General features: G+C 27.8%; 1 protein-coding gene across 5 annotated transcripts in view; it reads right to left on the bottom strand.

The window, feature by feature from the left end:
• The window catches only part of LOC142322160 (uncharacterized), a 528320-nt gene that overhangs the window by 72798 nt on the left and 433620 nt on the right, over positions 1 to 21902 (bottom strand). For all 5 annotated transcript variants that reach the window (XM_075360909.1, XM_075360911.1, XM_075360912.1 and 2 more), the window contains 2 exons: positions 7471 to 7674; positions 1503 to 1591 (listed from right to left, as the gene is read on the bottom strand). In XM_075360909.1, the coding sequence (XP_075217024.1) occupies positions 1503 to 1591; positions 7471 to 7674 (293 nt within the window). The remainder of the gene's footprint in view (positions 1 to 1502; positions 1592 to 7470; positions 7675 to 21902) is intronic.

The raw sequence follows: 21902 nt of genomic DNA, 5'->3' as shown, positions 1-21902 counted from the left end.
ACTTTTTTCAACTTAATAGTTTATTGAATGGTCCTAATAAAACTACAATCAAATCAGTTTTACTACTATAATACTGAAAACCACAATCTTATGATATGATAATTCTACAACATTTAGAACAACTCAGGGAATACCCTCTTGGAAATTAAAGGGTGTGAAATAAGGATAAAAATAATGCTGAAACCTTTGTTAATAAAGCAGTTTCAATAAATAACAAAAGTAGTTGCATCTTTGTTGCAGTGCATGGTGTTAACTCTTATTATTGGCTTGTTATAACAGTCTATGTAAGTTAAAATTTATATAAAATCTCCACTCTTTAATTCGTCATCTACAAACCATCAACATCTTTTGTAACAGTGTATGTAAAAACAATTCTGTATTGTATTAAAATTATAATTTTTTGTTACACCAAAATGTTTACAACTAAATTTTTAGTCATCAGAGAATAAACTTCATTCACTAACTTGTGTGATAAATGCAAAAATATAAATCAAATAAGGTAAAAAGCATTCACATGGCTTGACTAAATAATGACAAAAATACATGCAACAATTATGTTCATAATCATTTTAATAACAACAATAATAATTTATAAACTTAAGATATATGATTCATTTAACACAATACTAAAACAAATGTTTTAAATATATGTGATTGTAAAAAAATAACCACAAAAAAAAGAAGAAAAATAATAATTATTTTTATTTTTAAAACAACAAAATTTTTATTTTATTAATATAAATGTTCATTACAGTAAAATAAAAAAAGAAATAAAAACTGCAAGATTTTTATACAGAAAAAATGAATTTGTACATGTTAAAAAAATTGTTAATAATAAAAAAAACACAAATTACACCATTTAAGTGTGCCTTAAAAATAATAAAATTATTATACTTACATACTGAAAAAACTTTAGTTTTCAAATACTGAATCAGTTTATATAGAAAATAAACACACGATAATAGCATACTTCTGCAGTTAACAATTAATGTTCAGTAAAGAGCAAAATTAGTACTTGTGATCAAATGCAAACAAACAGAGTGCTATATTTCACACTTCAGAAAATTTGTCACAGTTTGATAAATACGCTATATAATTTTACGTTTTATTTTAAAAGATGATCTAAAGGTAGAATAAAATAACTTCAATGTTATCTTTAATATTCAGTTTTAATCTTTACTATTCCAGATGAAAATTTAAAATTTAAATCATATATTTTAAGGTAAATTTTGTTATTATTATTTTTAATCATAATAAAAATAATTAATTAAATTCTTATTTTCAAAACATTGTGCTATTGTGCTACGTACATATATTGTAGTGTGTGTGTGTGTGTGCATGCACACACAAAAAACACATGTTTTATTGCATGAAGTTACCATTAACTCCAGACATATCTAAAATAATCTTTTATTTTAAACTTAATTATTAATCACGTATCACATAAGACCAACTTATATAAATTATTAGTTTTATTTTTTTTTAAATAGTTGTTTTCTTACTTTCATTGCCAGGAATGGTCGCCACTGTGGAATGAAATCGTTTCTTCAACTGTTCATAGAACCACTCTCCAGATTGTAATGTAACGTCCCTAAGGCATACAAATTAGTATTTTAAATTAATTATTAAACACTGATAATGATAATAATTTAAAGTGAGAAATTATTAATATGTTCATTGAAAGAAAAAATGCTGTACTGTAGATAAATAAGGAATCTATATCCTACAATAATAAATAAAAAATTATTAAGTTTTAAATGTTGGTAAGTAGTACTGAAAAAAGTATTGGTTTTAATAACATATATTAATGTCAAAATGCATATTATTGTTTTCTTTTATGTGTAAAGTTTGGAGAATTGGTTTTTAACAGATCATCTCTACCAACTAAAATTATCTCCTGAACCCCTAAAAAAGATTCTTAATCTTGAGGCAACATATGCAAAAACTGCTGTACATGTTAATAGGTTTGTTGAAGTTATACTAGTCTGCAATGGAGATTATTTGAAATTAAAGACAACAAACTACAGTTTATAAATGTCAAAGCAAGTTGCTAAAAATGTTTTAAATGTTTTAAAACTAAGATAATAGTAATAATAATTTGACACAAACACATACGTGCATGCACACTCACACACACACATACACAGAGAGAGAGAGAGAGAGAGCGAGAGAGAGAGCAACTCTAAATACACACAAATACTAATAAATGAAACTAAAAAAATTGTCAGATAGCATGATTTTCCTATATAATGTAGAAGTAAAATTATGTGATATCTTTTTTTATTGATCATTCATTCTTGTACGAGATCTGTTCATAAAATAACCAAACAATTTTTAATTACACGCCAATGAAGATATTTAGTAACGTGCGGTTGGCAGTGTTGTGTTCTGCACAACCTCCTCTGTAACCAAATGTTCTTGGATTATTGATAACTCAATTAGTTTTCGTATTATTTTGTTATTTGAGTGCAACATGTTTAACTGTTAGTAGCAATTTTCAGGAGCAACAATACAACATAAAATTATGCTTGACACTGGGGAAAACATTCACAGAAACATTTCAACTCTTGAAACAAGCTTAAGAAGATGATTCTTTGGGTGGTAGACAATGTTATGAATGGTGTTTCACAAATTAAAAGTGATCGCTAGTAATTGAAGATGTCCCTTGACCAGGAAGGCCTTCGACTTCAACTGATGACACCAATGTTCAGAAAATCAACGATATGGTGGGTGCAAAGCTGACTGACTGTCAGAGAACTTGCAGAAGTGGTTAGCATTTCAATTGGATCATGCCATAATATCTTGACTGAAAAATTGATCATGCATCGAGTTGCAGCAAAGTTTGTTCCTCGTTTGATGACTGAATAACAGAAAGAACATTGAGTGGATGTTTGTCAGCAACTTCTTGAACAAACCAATGACGATGAAACATTCATGCACAATATCATAATGGAAGATGAAAGTGGGGTTTATAGCAACGACATTGAGACAAAAGTTCAATCATCACAATGAATTGGCAAAGGATCTCCATTCCCCAAGAAAGCACATCAGTCTCCATCCAATACCAAAAAGTAGTTTTTCGATTTTATTACAATTGTGCATTTTGAATTCTTGCCTCAAGGTGAAACAGTGAACCATGCGTACTGTTAAGGTATTTTACAATGTTTATGTGAAAAAAATCAGCAAAAAGAAATCAGAGTTGTGGCGAGACAACTCATTGTTCCTTCACTAAGACAAAAAGATGAGTGTCGCCCGCACACTCATCTTTGTCAATTCGTCAGCTTTATGCCAAAAATCAGATGATTGTCCTTCCTCAGGCTTCCTAATTGCCAGACCGGGCTCCTTGTGATTTTTTTTTTATTTCCGAAATTAAAATCAGTGATGAAAAGATGCCATTGATGACATTACAACAGATTCATCACTGACCTTAAAGACCATTTCAAATGAAGCTATCCAGGACTGTTTCGCGAAGTAAACAATGCTGGGAAAAGTGTGTGAATAGGGGAAGGGAGTACTTTGAAGGGGACAAGGACCAATAATCTGTAAGATTAATAATAAAGATTAAAAATATAAAGTTTGGTTTGGTTATTTACTGAACAGACCACATGTACCTCAACATACTTCCTTTACTCTCAATTATCTAAACTACATTTTATAGGACAAAGAAATATGAGCAAATTCTTATTTCTATTATTGTACACATTGTATTCAGTTTGGATGGGTATTATTTTCTAATATTGAGAGAATCTGTTCAATCCCAAGCCATAAACCAACTCTTCAAAACATATCTATTCTTATATTTTTTTTTTTAAGATGAAGCTAACGTTAAGAGATAGGGGTTTATCCTCTTGCTGTAGTTAACTTTACTTTGTGGTGAAGTGACTCCTTTGCATATTTTGTGCATATTTAAGTTAAAATCCACTTATTTATGTTAAGTGCACAATGATGAAAGGGGATAAACACAAAGATGTTAAACCCTAATGCATAAAGTTTTTGGCAAATACTTGGCAATACCAAAGCTGAAACAATATGAACATTTGACAGGCATTAATTATTGTTTAATGCCTGTCAAATGCTCACTTGTAGTAAGAAGGTGAAAAGTGTGTGAGCATAAATTCTGGTAGACTGGCCTGAGGTTGATATTGAAGACATCTTAGAACTAAGATGTTTTATATTACACAAATTTGTATCAAAAGTAAAAAAATATTACTTTCAAGCTTTTTCAATCATCTTCTTAGTAGTGTTCACCACAAAAAACCAGACATGTAAAAATCAAGTAATTGTAAACTCTGTAATGACAATATAATTTTATTCCTTTCGTCATATTCAAAATATTTTTCATAATGGGTGATTCTTCAGCATTTCCAAGCATCTTAATCTTCATATAAGGCTCCCTAAGATTTCAGGTTACTCCCTAACTGAAAATCCTGCCTAAAGGGTTTATGAAAAATGTGACTGCATAGTTAAAGGCGGCTATCTCAATTTTTTAAACAATGGGAAAACACTAAGCCAAGTATATTTAACCACATGAAAGAATGATCATTTGAGAGAGGTAGTAGCTAAAACTGAATGATATTTTTGTTACAGCACCTAAAGATCTGAAAATTTTTAAACAAAACTTAATTTTGTCGTAGTATTCTGTTAAATTTTAATGCTGTCAGCTCCTTAACACTACCTCCTGGCCTCTCTTCTGTAAAGGCTTCCAGTTAACAACACTGTTCTGATAATCCAGAGACATAAATTACACAAAAATTAGATGCACTTATCTGCAGGTTTTGATTCAGTAATATATATAAAATATCCAGAAATTAAATCAAGTATTAGTTAATCAATTACCTATGTAACTTATTTACTAATCATTTTTGTTACAGCATTTTTGAATGATATGGCAATTTATGTAAAAGTTTTTTGAGTTCTTTCAGTCAAAAATGTGAAGTGGGAGATGACCACTTAACAGTGAGTAGCTACACAAAATAGAAGACTATCTGGTTACTTTACAGTGAGATAAAATAAAATTACATAAGCTTTATCAAATTAATAAACATCTGAGAAAAATAAAACACTTTTAATATTCATCTAAACTTTCAAAAGTACAAACGGAAATATTTTAAAATAACAATAAGTTACATAAAGATTTATAGAATTAAAAATTTAGAAATTGAATTAACAAACATATAAACAATAATAATAACAAAAACTAAACAACAACAAAATATTTTGTAAATAAATAACATTTAAATTTTTATGTACAGAATTTTTTATTAAAATGGTGTAATCTTATAACAACATAAAACTTTCACTTTAAAAATGATCACTCTATATTAACATTATTGTTTGATAACAAGTATCCTAAAAATGCTTATATCTTTAAGAGTAAGAAAGAATAGAATCTGATGGTCATATAAATTTATTCATATTTAAAGCAAGCGTAGATTTGTAAAACTGATTCTATATAAGTGAAAGTTGTTTTAAAATCTGTCATTTTAACCTTCCTGACATTTTGACCCTTAATTAACTATGAATAACATGAATTAATTTATTTATTTGTGTTCAGTATATTATTTTATTTTTTCATTTAGCCATTATGGACTACATTAAGTCACCTTATTCACTTTATCAGTTTCTTTTTCTTGCATATCTCCATCAGTTCTCGGTATTTTTCCTTATTTTCTTCCATCCAGGATACTTCTTCCAATCTTTTTATTTTTTCTGAAAACCACTATGATGTTTTGTTGTGTTATTTTCAGTTCTTCTATATTGCTTTCAGTCTCTCTGATCAAACTGTTATTGATTATTACATTTTTAAAGTGTGTAAATAGCTTGTTAGGGTTCATTCTTTGAAGGTGACCATAGAAGGCAATCCTTCTTTTAAAGATACATCAACAATTTATTACTAAAACAAATGTCATAAATTACATATTAATGAAATTGATGTTTTAATAATTTATTATATCATTAATGTTTTAATTCTGTTGTTGCTCTAGATCTAAATTATCTTAAAAGATCAAACTAGATAATAATTCAAACATTGGAGGATGGTACTGCTAAGTAGATATGATCTTTTACAATTTAAAAAAGTGTATAATTTTCTCTACATTGTAATGTAATATTGTCAATCATTCCAATTCAAATTTTAATGAGAAAAAAATTAATTTTAATGTATTTTTAACAAATTAAACATTAAGAAGATATTAAACACAATTCATGAAAATACCGAACATTTATTAAAACTAAGACAATATTATAACATCGTAAAAAGAATTTCTTGGCCAATTTTTTATTGATATGAATTGAATGAATTCTTAAATGGTATAGACATTTGACTCAGAAAACCAAATTAATATTATACTTAACAAATTTCTGTTTATTTTGAACTCAGTGGAGTCTTCTTCATACCTATGAATATAATTGATTAGAATAATTGCTTTTTAAGAGTTATAATGTAATAAATAAAATTTTTTTCTATAAAATTATGTATGAATGTATTCTATACAGTTAGGATTAATTTATATTCTTACAAAATACTGAAATTTGAATTATGTAATTATAAATATTATATCACCTTAATAACCTATGAAAATTTCTTAAGCAGAAAATGTATACAGAGTAGAATTTTTTATATAAATATATATATATATATTTTTTTTTCTTTGAAACAAAGTTCATCGTAAGTTTGGAAAGGAAAGAAATTTCTCTGACAGGCTTTCAGTAGTTTTTATTTGATAAATCTATTGAAACTCTTACATAATTTCTTCTTCAGGCTTGTAACATATTTAATGAAGAAATCAAATAATTATTTCAAAACATTTAACGGTAAAGAACAGTATGAGAAAGAATAATTTACTAGTGAGTTTCTACAGTCTGCAATGTCCCAGAAAATGTTCTTTTTTCCATACTATAGCAATGATTTTTACATTTACAATTTATTTTTAAATAATATGAAATTTCATTAAACTTATCAGACACCACTGATGTAATAGATGAGTAAATTCGATGAAAAAAAAAATCACCTGGGAGCACAGTTATTCTATTTTTTTTAAATTAGTAGTTCTAATTATAGAATTTTTATTTCAAAATCCATTAGCATTAATAATTACTACTTTCAAAATAAACTTCTTACAAAGTCAAATTAGATTTTCATTCCGATTTAAAAAAATAAAACCTGATGACTGTAAGTTATTAGTTGGCACATTCATCACTTAATGGTTTATATAATAATGATATCTTTGGCCAGGTAGTTAGCCTGCAAGACCATTATAAGTTCTATTCCAATGACAGATGAAACACATTTAATAACCTCAACCTACCGTAATTATTAAATAAGCTATAACATATTAAGAGATTTGCTTATATACAATGAATAAATAAATTGTTTATTTTTACAAACGTATTAACGATTATATCATAAAATATTACATCAAGATAATTCAATGAAAATTAAATAACTTAAGTATAATGATTACAACAAACCTGTATTTCCTGCAACTGGAACAGATCCAAGAAGCTGCTGATGTTTTTGAGCAACAATGTCTGCAGACATGCAATGAACAACGTGCACACTGTAGTCTTTGACTGGGACCAGTTCTAACTCTTGACAAAACACGTCCACACCTAGCACAGGACCACTTATCAGCCCTCTCCTTTTCTGCACTCTGAATTGAAGCTTGTAGCTTTCTGTTTATAAAAAAATAAAATTATTGAATTAATTCATTGTTTTAAATTAAATTATTTATACAGTGGTAACACTACTTTTCATATCCTGATTGGTAAATGCAATGAACTTTATTATTAAAAGAGCAGTGTATAGAATAAAGAAATTAACTTACCATATGATTGCCAATCATAATCGTGAAAATAGTTTTGTGTTAAATGTTGCTGTTAAGTTGGAGATGGTACATTTTTAAACTGGTTTTTTTAACAGCATTAGATTCTGACCCTTAGATAAATCTCACCTAAAGAATTGAATAGTAGGTGACAGGAAATATAAAACTTAAAATCTGTCTAAATCTGATCATCTCTTTAATTATTCAGCGATATTTCACTCACTGTTTACAGTGTTACATTGTTACATCACAGAATTGGTTGAAAATTTTTAGTTGATAAGAGAGATAATATGATTTTGGAACTTTAAAAAAAATCTAATTTAAAATAACAATTATGAAATAAAAATTAGGTTTTAGTTTTTAAAAAACCTAAGGTTGTTAAAAAGTTATGTTTTTAAAATTGAAGTTTTAAATTTATGTATCTTTATCTTCATTGAGATAAGTTTTTTACATCTAATCTGTATAAGATATTTATTAAGTTATGATAGACAGTATGAGATGTTAAAGTGGTTTACAATTTTTTAACCTAAATTTAAGCTTTCTATTGGAATTGCCTTAAACAATAAAAATTGTTATATATATATATATATTTTTTTATACTTAATCTACGATCCCTGTTAAAATTCTAGTTTTGTAGTGTTTTGTGAGTATTGTTTATTTATCAATTAGTTTTTTTTATTATCTCTTCTTTTTCATTTATTTATTTTATTATTCCACAGTGTTTACAATGAAAATTGCTTAACAATTGAAATAGTCATCTACGTTAAGATTTTAAGTAAAATCTTTGTAAATGGTAATCGAACACAATTTTATATTTCAAATTTTTAGATTTATTGGTAACATACAATTAAATTATTTACTGACTGACTTTTAGTATATCAAGATTTATTTTATGATTAGATTAAGGAAAGGAACAGATTCATTGAAATAATTCAGGAACTTGCACATCACAACTATCTTAATTTAGTACTAGAATTATGTTTATAATGCTATTTCTGAACAAATTCAAAAAAATCAAAATTTTGAATTATATAAAAATCTTATACCACCAAAGGAACTGAAATCCAGGAAAGAAAAGGTTTTCTGGAAGCATGTTTCCACGTCTTTAGAAAGCAAGTGAACATATTTAAAGTACTTTAGTTTTAGTTTCTACTATGCATAACAGAAATAAACTTTCCTGCAATTGGTGAAGCCAGGGAAAACTTGTTAAACAACTATTATAATTTTAATCACAACTTAATTTTAGTCAAATAAGTTGTGAGGTAAAACTAATCATTGTCGCATGTTAATTTTATAATTTTTTAGAAAATTAAATTATGAATCATAATTTATGAGATTATCTGAATCATTTGTTTAATATGCTAATTTAATGAAGTTATCAACAATCGATCTGCGGAACATATATTTAACAAAACTAGCTTTTAGCACAATGTTTATGACTGTTGATCTGTAAATACATCCACATCCACCACCTTCTTCAATTTGTTTAAATTTTGTAGTAGTTCTATACAAATGTGTAACTTTTGTATACAGCTATTACAAAATCCACAAACTTAGTTATTAACAAAAATTTACTTTTATAATTCACTGCAGATTTTTATAATTTTGGTTATTTGCACTTATTATAAATAAATTATATTTATTATATTTATTAAACTATTTCCTAATTTTTTATGCAATCCATATAACTGTAATTATTATACATAAATATTAATTTATTGTGTCTTTTTATTCCCCAGCAACTAAAGCTCTTGAATGTGTTCAGTTGTAAAACATCACATACATTTTTTTAATGTGAAACTTAGGTAATAAAATTAACCGCCAAACAGAGAACTCACCATTGAAGGCATCTTTCATCTTCAAGACTGGTTCCTTAGAACACATAAAAATCTTGACTGTTACATAAAAAAATTAAGAAAACTTGCACAGTGAATGATGAAATGTACATTTTTTCCTGTTTCCTTTACTTTTTTCTTTTTTATCATTTCTCTTTTACATTAGTGCATTAATAATGTAACTATTGGTATTTAACTATTGGCCACATTTTCAATATAAGTTCTAACTGAGAATCAGTACTGATAACTGCCTAAGAACTGAAAAATATCTCCTGTTGAGTCACCTTTTATTACTCTATATATCTGATTTATTAAAATTATATGAATAATCAATAAAATACAGTGAATAATGTTTAAATTATAAAAAAGGTTAATATTAGAAAAATTGTGTTTTAATATTTAATTAAGAGCAATTGTTCATTATCTAATTTAGTGGACAACTGAAATGTAAACTAGTATCTAGTCTTAAGGCCAAAAGTAATTACCATTTTCCTGTAATCACAATAAGTAGGAAGAAAACTTTTGTTTTATATATAGGCAGGAACAAAAAGTTGTTATTGTGAAAGTTTAACTGAAAGTAACTCCAACTAGCTTGACTAACAAACCAGTAGATTATACACTTGTATACTGGATATACACCTTGCAGCTGTTAGTAATAGAGGAGGGTCAGCTGGCCGACCACTTTCACTATTTGTTGTCTAGTCTTCCTTGTGTGAACAGCCTGCTCAATGTCAAGGTCATTTTATTCATATCCTACAGAGAAATATTTTCTGTTTATTCACATGTTTTATAATTTGAATAATTATTATGAATCTTTAATACTAATATAATGAATATATAATTGTTTAAATAACAAAAGAGTAAAAAAAATAATATTTTGCACTGCAGGCTAGATTAATTATTGTTATGGTATGAATAAAATTGTGCCATGGAACTTACATCATCAATACTTTAAAAAAGTCATTGATTAAAATAACCTCAAATTTCAACTCCTCTTACTGAGATACTGAAATTGAAAATAATTATTTAAATCCTAATTAGCTTAACTGGTATTCAACCCTTTCCTAGTCTAAATTATTTATCCTATTTCTGATAAAAATAAATGAACTCTTTTAATGAGAATTGAGATTAACTATGTGGTACCTGTAATAAGATGAAATTCAATAAATGCATGTTTATTCTTAATCCTTTTTGTAACTGAATAATGAAATAAAATTTTGTTTATTTGTGTAAATAAAAATGACATGTCTTTGTATGTAGTGTACTCTATTTAATTAAAAGCTTACTTTCTACCATTATATTCCTTACAAAAAAAATAATAACTTTCTAAAAAAACTTGTAGGAACAAAGTTAAAGCCTATATGAAAAGAGCAAAGTTTTTTTATAAAAAGATAATCTTAATTATTAGTAGGTTTATGCTTATCTTGGTGAAAATTTAAGGTTTCTTACATATGCTGCATTCTATCACAGCCAATTAGTTTTGTATGAAAACAAAACTAACGTCAACACTCTACTTTCAACAATACAAATTTTGCATATATAAGTTGTTAATTCTGTAGACTTTATTATTTTCTAAGAAAAGATATTCCTTTCTTTAATGAGTGAATATATAAGCATTGTTAAAAAACTGAAACAAAATAGAATAGATTAAATGTAGTCTATAAAAATGTTTTTCAATTTTGCAAACACTAGTTTTGCTGAACTTATATTTTATAATAAATAAATAAATTTATGGAATTTAATGGTATTTTGAAGCCATTAAAATGAAAAAATGCAATAATTAGAACCAGATTAGTTTGAAATGAGTATAAGCAAAACTGTTTTGTAATAGTAGCAAGCATCAATTAACCATTACTCTAAATTAACATGGGTTGAATGTGTTCTTATAAAATTTTGTACATAATTTCTTTCATCCATCTTCTCTAGTAGAAATGGTTACATTTTTCTGCTAAACTAACTTTTCAAACATTCTTTGAAATCATATGTAAACTAGCCATTCATGAGCTAGATCTCTGTTCTACAAAACACGCATATTATAATTACCATACTTATGTTTTGTTTCTCTTCTTTTTTTTCTGAGTAATTTTAAACTTTTCTTCACCTTCAAAAAGGCTAATTTTTTAAATATCAATGAGAAAAAATAACTCATCTATGAGAACAAGGGTACATTTAGTTAAAAACAAAACCCCTATTCTTTGATTTTCCATAATAGATACAAACATTCCGACGTCTAAAAAAGAGTATTTTACCTTCTACAATCAAGTTTTTCATACTGCAAAGATGTAGTTTACTGAATGCATTATTTTGTGACAGAAAAGGGGATATTAATTTTTACTATTATTTGCATCAGTCATTCTTACAGCTAAAAAATATTTAAAGCAACTGAAATAAAACAGACACTAGTTACAGCAATATTTTCTGAGAGAGTAATATTGCTCATACACAGTCAGAGTCTTTAGTAAATGTAACAAATTGGGCTGAATGTTAACTTCATTTTAGTAGGGTTGGGTTAGTTAAGTGCAACATTTTTACGTGGTGCGAGTGGTAGTGTCTCGGCCTTTCATCTGGAGGTCCCGGGTTCAAATTTTCACACATGCTACAAATCATTCATCTCATCCTCTGAAGCAATACCTAACAGTGGTCCCAGAGGTTAAACAAAAAAAAAAAAAGGAAAAAAGAAAAACATTTAAATAATATTAATTATTAAAAAAAAAAAATACTTAAATTTACTCCATCTTCTTTCAATGTATACATAAACATGTGCTCAAAGAATTGATATTAATGGTTTCTGAAATATGATTTATTTTGTAGTTTCCCATTATATTTAGTTGGAGTACTAAAAAAAATTAATGCCTTTATTCTATTTTTAAGAATTATTTATTAGGGTTCACAGAAATGGTTAGTCTGATCCTGGTAAAGATTAACTATGAATGGTAAATAAATTACAGTCTATTATGAGGCACCAAAACTTCTAATAAAAATAATTTGCATTTCAAAAAGGAAATTAACATAACATATCAATTTTAGGGCAATAGTATGAATTGGAGTTAGAATATATTTTGAAATTAAAAAAAATCTGAAACGTGTCGAACACAGCTACATTTATAACAAAAAATTATCAATTTCCTTTTTATTTTCTCTCAAATATAATACATTACTTCAAAACGAAAATATTGTTTTTAATATTAAATAGGTCTATGTATGAACTCTAAATTTGTATTTATAATTAGGAATTTTTTCGTGTTCCAAAATCGATGTTTTCAATCTAAATTTCAAGAAGAATTAGTCAATAAAATGATGAATTTAAAAAAAATTACTTCAGGTTTTTGAAAGAAAATTTTAGTAAAAAAATAATTCTTTAAATTACAGAACCAGTAATTGAAAAATAAATTAAGTCTATGCTTACCATATTTTTTTGGGTCCAACCCAGGATATATTTGTGAAATTACTTAAAAATCTTAACAGTTTACTGAAACATTAAACTTTATTTATTCAGTTCTATTTTTCACTAGACATGAATTTTTTTCAGAAATGGTTTGTTTGTTTTAATTACATCATAAAATTCACAACAAGAAAGTTCTGAATTAATTTTAAAATTTAGCAGATGTCCAACAGTAGATACTAAAAGTCTACTGTTAAGTAGATACTAAAAGTCTACAGGGAACATCTGCAGACCAGATGTTCCCTGTAATTGAAAAAACTCCCTCAACTGGAACAGATGTCCCACGGAAAGACGCCACAAACTCAACCATTTTAGAAATATTACAACATGAAATATCAGTCTTTTGAAACGCCTTAAAAATTGCTTTCCACTTCACTTCAATAGTATCTGGTACTTTTTCAGAATTTGACCACAATTTATCCTTTAGTTTTGAATTTCCTGGTTCAAAAATGTGTATGTTCATCAAATAGGTCATCAATATTTATGAAATCTTTTATATTTTCATTAACAACTTACTCTTACAACATTACTCTTACATTAACAACTCTCTTCTAAATCAGACCATGCATTTTCAGTTCATAAATTTATCCACTGAAATTTACTAACTTTATCAAAAATGGTTCTCCACAACTTTAAGTACTGGTTACTAAAATTATAAAAATTGTCTACTTTTGAGAAGAATTTTTGTTCCTGAACATCATTATACCATCTTTGAATGATGGCAGAAGATGGTATAAATTTGTGGGTTTTTCTTTCCTGAAGTTAACAAATTAATTCTGAATATGTCTTAAATGCTTCTGTTGCTGTGATAGAAGTAACTTCCAATTTCAGAACTACATTAAAAACACGATGACGAATATATAGGACTAAAATTTAAAAAAAAATCCTCGCCAGTCATAAAATTCCCAAACTCCGGACAATTACCTCAAACAGCACTAAAAAAACAGGACTGTCCGGGCTAACCCCGGACGTATGGTAAGCCTAATTAAGACACAAAGATCTTACCGAAATTATTATAATGGTAATTCTCGTAATAACCGTTATTGTGAGGCGAGGTAAAAATAACAAGAAAAACATTTTTTATACCTATTTGTAAAACTAAAAATTATTAAAATAATATAATAAAATTCACCTATATGCTTTTAAGCTTTAATAAAATTAAAAAATTATGAAAATGATCACTCCAAAACCAAACATTAAAAATGAAAAAAATCTTTAGCCTATTTCTTTCACTCTTCATATTATTGAAAAATAGAAAGTACCGTGATACCTCCGTTCTCACTGGAAAATATGCAAATGACTATTATAATACTGTATTAATTTATTTAATAAAAATCGGGTTAAAATAATCTACGCTAAAATGAAGGCGATAAAAGATATTAATTTTAAAGATTGAATATAACAGAATGTTTATTTTTTAATAAATGATAAAAAATATTTTGTTTTGTTACGTACTGCGCAAAAAGCGTAGTACTGACAAAAGTACAGGCAATGACAAAATATCATTCATTATTCGTGACAATGCATAATTTTCTAGGAGTTTGTAATTGTTGCATAATGTGACACACTAAATATTATTTAGATTGAATGCGGTTTGAATAAAGAAAATATTGTTACTGCACATGTAGGTTATAAGAAACAACAGGTAGCACATAAATAATAAATTTAAAAAGAGCAATTCTAATACTTATTTTGTTAAAAAAATAACATTATCTAAATAAAAGTTTTCTGGTTCAAAGGAGGGCAAATCCGATATCAAAATTATGAATACTCATTTGCGTGAGTAACGTCTTAACTACCTGATTTTATTCTTTAGTAAAGAGTGCTCAACTTAAAAGAGATCCCATCACTTAATTTAGTCTATAAATAATAGTTTACTGGTAAAAATTTACATAATTTACAGAAGGTGTAGAAAATGATGTCTAATCACTTCTATGCACTTGTCAACACGTTTGACCATGTTCCTGGCTACTCTTGTTAGCTGTACACTGTCTATTTACTGGATGGCAATGATAATGTTTGTCTAGGATATGTGGATTTCTCCTATAAACAATCCATTTTAAGTACCCCACAAAAAGAAATATGGACTACTTGACCAGCGGATCTCGGTGGTCACAATCCTTTACAAATGATTCTTCACTGCAAAAATCCTGAAGCATCTCCATAATAGAGCGAGCTGTTTGATAAGTGGTGCAGTCCTATTACAACCAGTAGTCACGCTCATCCTCTTGCAGTAAGTCTATGAACTGCTGGATAGTTTCTTGGTAGACGGCAGCATCCGCAGTTTTAAAAAAAAAAACAAGGGTCCTAGTGTTCGTCGCCTTGAAACCGCATACTATATGCCTATTTTTTTGTGGGTGTAGGGGAGATTTAAAGAAAATGTGCGGGTTTTCAGTACCCGAGATCCGGTAGTTCAGGTTACTAACACACCCGCCAAGATAAAAGCATGCTTCACCTGTGAAAAAAACTAGCTCTAAATTGCCAAAGTCGCCTCTAATAAAGCTGTTGAACCGTTGAAAATAGTGAACCCTTTTATCACAATCAGCATTACTTACCTGTAGCTTATGGAAAACCTGCATTTGATTCGATTCGATTCGATTATTTTACCCATATCACACTAATATATGCATTTAGTATAAACTATTGAGAGAGGGCCTTTTTTAAGTTGAATACTTTGTAATTACGCTACATTTTAGTCGATGTATTGGAAAGGTAATAACTTGCTTCATGAAAACAGTAAAACATCGCTGATAATGTTATTTTTTCCCCACAAAACTTTTCTATTAACCTACGTAATTTTATTTCATTGCTAAAACCTCTTTTCAAAAAAAATTCAGAAAAAGTATCCTTTTTTTAAAGAATATTTAAAAACTTTACTTTTTTTTAAATGGGTAATTGTCACCAAATCCGAAAATCCTAAAAATACGCCTATCAAATGCCTAATAATCTATTCTCGTTTAATTTGGAAGTTTTTGGACAAACAGATTTCTCGGTTATTAGCCAATTATTTCAAGTAATGGCTATTTAGTCACAAATTATTTCAAAACAATGGATATACATTCTGATACGATTAGTAAGTAAATATTTATAACAATTAAAATTAACCATTATTACTTCATAGAGATGGATTGGTATTTAAAAAAATAACGTTAAAATAACTGCTGCTGAAAGGAAAAGGTTATGAAATGAACAGATAATAAAAACAAATTAACGGCTAATACTTTCTTATGAGATTTACGATCATACATCACCCGGACTTACTTGAAATATTTATTCAGACTTTTATTTACAAATGTAATTAATTTTTGACGTAAAATCGTTGTTTACCATTAATGTACACATTTTCATTCTTGGTCTATTAAAAAGAAATAACAATTTTTTTCGAATAACTATTCCTGAAATAACTACAACTTTAAAAATATATCTGATGTGGACACTACATGACTTCCTTCTATGCTTATTAAATTACATATACACATTTTTTTTTTAAATGAAAAAAATAAATGTGTATTTTTTTCGTGTATTTTTGTATTTGTTTTTAACGTCTGATATTGATATTTTTGTTTTAGAACATTGATCTTCAGAATAAGTTCAACTTATTTTGATGCTGCAATTTATTTTACGCTATTAGTAAAAATATAAACTCATCCGTTTTCTCTCTCTCTCTCTCTCTCTATATATATATATATAAAACATAATGGTATTAAAAAATTATTATAAATTAATTTAATTTGATTAATAATCATTAAAAACCATTCTTATTTTAATTAACTGTTAAGATATACAAAGTATAACTAACTCGCTCTTATATGGTAAATTCTATCAAATAAAGAATAAAGATAACTCAGCCAAAATGTATTCCATCATATATATTTATTTAAATAAAAAATATTTATACAGTATAGTAATCATAATTAATAATAAACAGATATAAAAATATATATTAAAATATTATTTACAAGACAGTTATTAGAATATAAAATTTCTACTTAAAAATAGGAACCCCAAGATTTACATGTGAGGGGGCAAAGCGATAAAGAATTTATTTACGTAATACTTTTACGGTACTAACGACTAAGATAAGAAATTTTGAAATTTAATAATTCAAATTCTCGTGCTAAGATTTTACTAATACCTATTTTTTTACGGTTGTAGTTGTTATCGAGAAGAATATTTTTCACAAAACATCGGCACAAGTATCGATACAGAATTTCGATAAATATCAAATTATAAATTATACCTATGAACGGTTATCTACTATGATACTTGTATACGATACCGGTTGTAAAAATGTGTTTGTACAAATTATACGTGTACTACGTTGTTTAAGTTTTTATTTTTTTATGATTATTTCTTTTTTAATTCTTACCCATTAGGAGGTGATTGTTTTGAAATCTTGTAACAGATTAAAAGTGTGAACAGATAGAGAAGCTACAAATGAAATATGACAACCACAATTTGCATAAGGAAATTAAAGAGCTAACTGGAACAACCAGAAAAAGACAACCCACTGTTATTAAAGATTAAAGAGGCAACATCTTGATTGAACCAGCGTAGAAACTTCTACGGTGGAAGGAAAATATAGAAGAGCTATTTCAATATATAAGAAGTACGTGAATACATCAAAATGCTATAGAGGGGCCAAACATCATAAAAGAAGTTCTTTATGCTATAAAAATACTGAAAACCGGAAAAGCAGTGGGGCCAGACGAAATTCCATGTGAACTTCTAAAACTAATGGGTGAAGAGCAGCTCGACGTTGTTGTAGATCTTTTTAATGAGGTGTACAGAACTGGAATAATACCGAAGCACTGGATAAAATCGACTTTTATAATTTTACCAAAGAAACCAAATGCGAGAGAATACAGTGATTACCGAGCTATTAGCTTGATGAGTTATATACTAAAAGCATTCTTGAAAGTTATCCACAAAAGAATATACAATAAACTGGAAGAAGATATTAGTAACACCCAGTTTGGATTTAGGAAAGGCTTAGGTACGAGAGAAGTACTATTTAGTTTTAATGTATTAGCTCAGAGGTGCCTAGATATGAACCAGGATATGCACGTCTGTTTCACAGATTACGAGAAGGCTTTTGATAAAGTTCGCCACGATACTCTTACAAGCTTACTTAGACAGCGGAATATCGACTCATGAGATATACAGATTATTGAATCGTTATACCGGTATCAAACAGCTACCATTCAAGTAGATAATAACGATACAGAGGAAATAAAAATACTAAGGGGAGTAAGGCAAGGATGAATTTTGTCCCCCGTGCTATTTAATCTGTATTCCGAAGCGATATTCAAAGAGACTCTAAATGAAGATAAAGCTGGAGTTGTAGTCAATGGTCTGCCGATTAGTAATTTGAGGTACGCGAACGACACTGTCAGGAGACTTTGAGTTATCTACAGAGAGTAGTTCAAAAGATTAAAGATGTTAATATACAGTACGGCCTTAGAATGAATCTCAAGAAGACGAAGTACAGGATGATAACTAAATCACAAATGGCGGGCCCAAAGTTATACATTGACAATACGATAATTGAAAGAACAACTAAGTATAAATACCTTGGTACTTGGATAACCAACAACACGGACCAAACACTGAAAATTAAAACCCGGACAGAAATGGCTAGAAGCGCATTTCTCAAAATGCGTACTTTCTTGTGTAATCGGTAGGTTAGATTATATCTGCGGGCTAGAAATGTTATGTGTTTCCTGTGCTGCTACATGGAGTGGAGGCATGGACATTGAAAACACTACACATGAAAAAGATGGCGGCTTTTGAAATGCGATACTATAGACGCATGCTAAGAATATCTTGGAAGGATAAGGTATCAAACATCAAGGTTCCAGAGAGTATGAATAAACAACTCGAGATTAAGTCTACAGTACAAACAAGGAAATTACAGTATCTAGGTCGCATAACGAGGGGCGAGAAATTCGAGTTGCACCAGTTGATCAGGGGAAGATGATAGTGGGCAGGCGTAACGTTGGGAGGCGCAGAATTTCATGGTTGTGCAATCTGAGGGAATAGTTTAGCGCAACGTCCACTGAACTGATCCAAGCTGCCTACTCAGTCAAAGTAACGATGATGATTGCAAACCTCCTGAGAGGAGATGCCACTTGAAAAAGAAGAAGAGATTAAAATATGTTAATTTTGTACGTTAATTTATTTAGTTTTTTTGAATATTTTTCATTAAAAGAGAGCATTTTCTATTAAAAAATTCTAAATACATCTTTTAGTTGGAATTCTTAGACTAATATGTCGCAAAAAGTTTAACAGTACAATCACCAATTCGAGTTGCCGATTAATTTTTTAAAAACTTCATTTATCAGCTTTTTAGTTTATTTAAATAATTTTTTTTTAAACTTATTTTGTATTCATTAATTCCTTCTTTTCTTTATTTTACTAAAATAATTTTTTAGATTTCTTTAACTATCATAAATATTTATTAATTTTTTTTCTCAATTTACACGATTAATATTCTTAACGTAAAGATATTAGTTTTTCTACGGTGGTTTAATAACGTTTGAATTATTATTGTAGAACCTGTTATCATAATGAGGGTCATTATGAAATAAGTTTTCATTACGATACAGATGTTCAACCAATCAAAAGCTTACTCTCTTCAACTACTGACCAATCACAACCGGATATCGTTTAATGTATCAGCTGTTTTTTTTTTACTTTGATTTTAATCCGATTTAATAGTTAACAAGCAGAGGTTAATTTGAAAGTACACCAATAGGTAACTAAGTTTCTATATTACACTGTTTATCCTTTTGTTAATTATGTCAACTTCTAAGGAAGAAATCTCTTTAAAATCGATCGATATTAAAGAAAAGGCAGAACTTATAGCTATAACCTACTGCCACAATCGCCAAGCTTCGTGTTGTTACTTACTTCTCATTCGTGCAGTAATAGCTACCATTATAAGCTCGTTGAACGATGGACTATTATAACACTATAAAACTAATGATATATTCTGATTTTAGACGATAAATTCTCCAAAACAATAAATTTATTGTTTTGGAGAAATATATTCTACAATATTGTGCATTATTTTATCAAAAAGAGCAGCTTTATTGTATCGTTGTCGTCACATAAATTTAAACAATTAGTAAAGAATTATTTCTTGGTGAATGCTCCATTGAAATGCCTTATAAGTATGATATTATTAAACAAATTTTTGACTACAAATTCGGATTAAAAATAAATTTACAGTAGACCGGGAGTAAGAAGCATAGAAGTTCCTAGTGCTGGGATTGTATAAGAGAACAAACATGTCTACACTTTTAGTACAGTTTTAGATATGTTCCTTGTTAACAGAAAATACCAAATTTATTTGACTGCAACATAATATGTCTTACAGAAATAACAGAAAATGTTGTTCAATGTGTTTCCGTTCTCATTTGTTCCACATTATTTCTCGAACTATTCATCAATTTGAATGATCACTTTACGAGTATGTTTATTAAATTGTTAGAAATGTAATGTCGTAAATTTCATTACATAATTAGATATATGTTCTTTAGATATATATATATTCTTTAGATATATGTATGATAATGATGACACAAACTGACAGCATGTCCTATCATTGAAGTGTTTTGCAGATGGTTGGTAAAATAATGTTAACTTTAAAACATATTCTAAATCAAATAATGAAAAATAATCTTTAAGTGAGAGAAAATAATAAAAAGTTTCAAAGATGAAAAAAACAGAAATTTTAGGAAACATTTTAATTTAAATTCCCTCATAAGCTTTTCTTACATAAAATCCACGTTAAAAGGAACGTTGAAAATTTTATGGATTACTGTATTCAAATACTCTACTTTAAGATGTATCCTAAACCAAAAAATTTAACAAAAAATGATTTCACTCTCCCCAAAGAGAGTGAAGTCTTTGAAATACGATATATCCTAGACCTTTCTTTAGCTAAATTTTATAAAAATTCAGTAGCCATTTTTTTTACATTTATTAATACACAAGAAAATCAAAACTAACACATATCGAAATTATTACGTATAAAATTGTAAAAAACCAAAAATAGGGAAAAATATCAGCATGAGAAAACATTTATTTATAGGCTTATATTCAGTTTTAAGAACGGTTACGTTAGAGTAGCTGACTGTTATAAGTATTTTACATCAATATATTAACTAAGTAAGTAAGACTAGTAACTAAGACAGGAAGCGTATTGCTAGTAGTAAAATAACGCAAATTTTTTTTTTTTAAATCTCTTGCGATTTTCCTAGTTTGAAAGAAATAACATTTTTGTTACAGAATTCTTTTTACATGACTATACGTCGAGATCGATCTAATTTTATATTTCAGGAACTTCTCTCATAAAACTTGGTGAATGTATTTTCAATTTAAGGGAATTTCCAATCTACACACTTTTTTAAAATCGGATGAGGATTCGGAGGTACAGTAACGGGATGCTATTTTCAAAGGGGATCGGTTATGAAATTTTTCATTCTTGTATCTTAATGTAGTAAAAAAAAAAAAATATTGGAAATAACGAATGGAATATATTCAAAATGTTTTTAAAAGAATTTCATAAAGTCGTCTCCTTTAAAAAAAACAAAAAAAAAACAGTTATATAAATTTTTCTAAAATTTTACATTTTTAATTTAAACATTTTCAAATTATCTTTTTCTCTACATGTGGCGTTAAGAGCTGTTCAGGATGAGAATATTACTGAAAAACTTATTAAAGGTTACTATTTTAATAAAAGGGCTATCAATAAAAACCCATCTCTAGAAACATATATGTCTTCTTTAAGTTATT

This window comes from Lycorma delicatula, chromosome 3, assembly GCF_047948215.1.
Source record: "Lycorma delicatula isolate Av1 chromosome 3, ASM4794821v1, whole genome shotgun sequence".
Lineage (NCBI taxonomy): Eukaryota > Metazoa > Arthropoda > Insecta > Hemiptera > Fulgoridae > Lycorma > Lycorma delicatula.
Note: the sequence above shows the minus strand (reverse complement) of the source record. Positions and strands in the feature narration are given on the sequence as shown.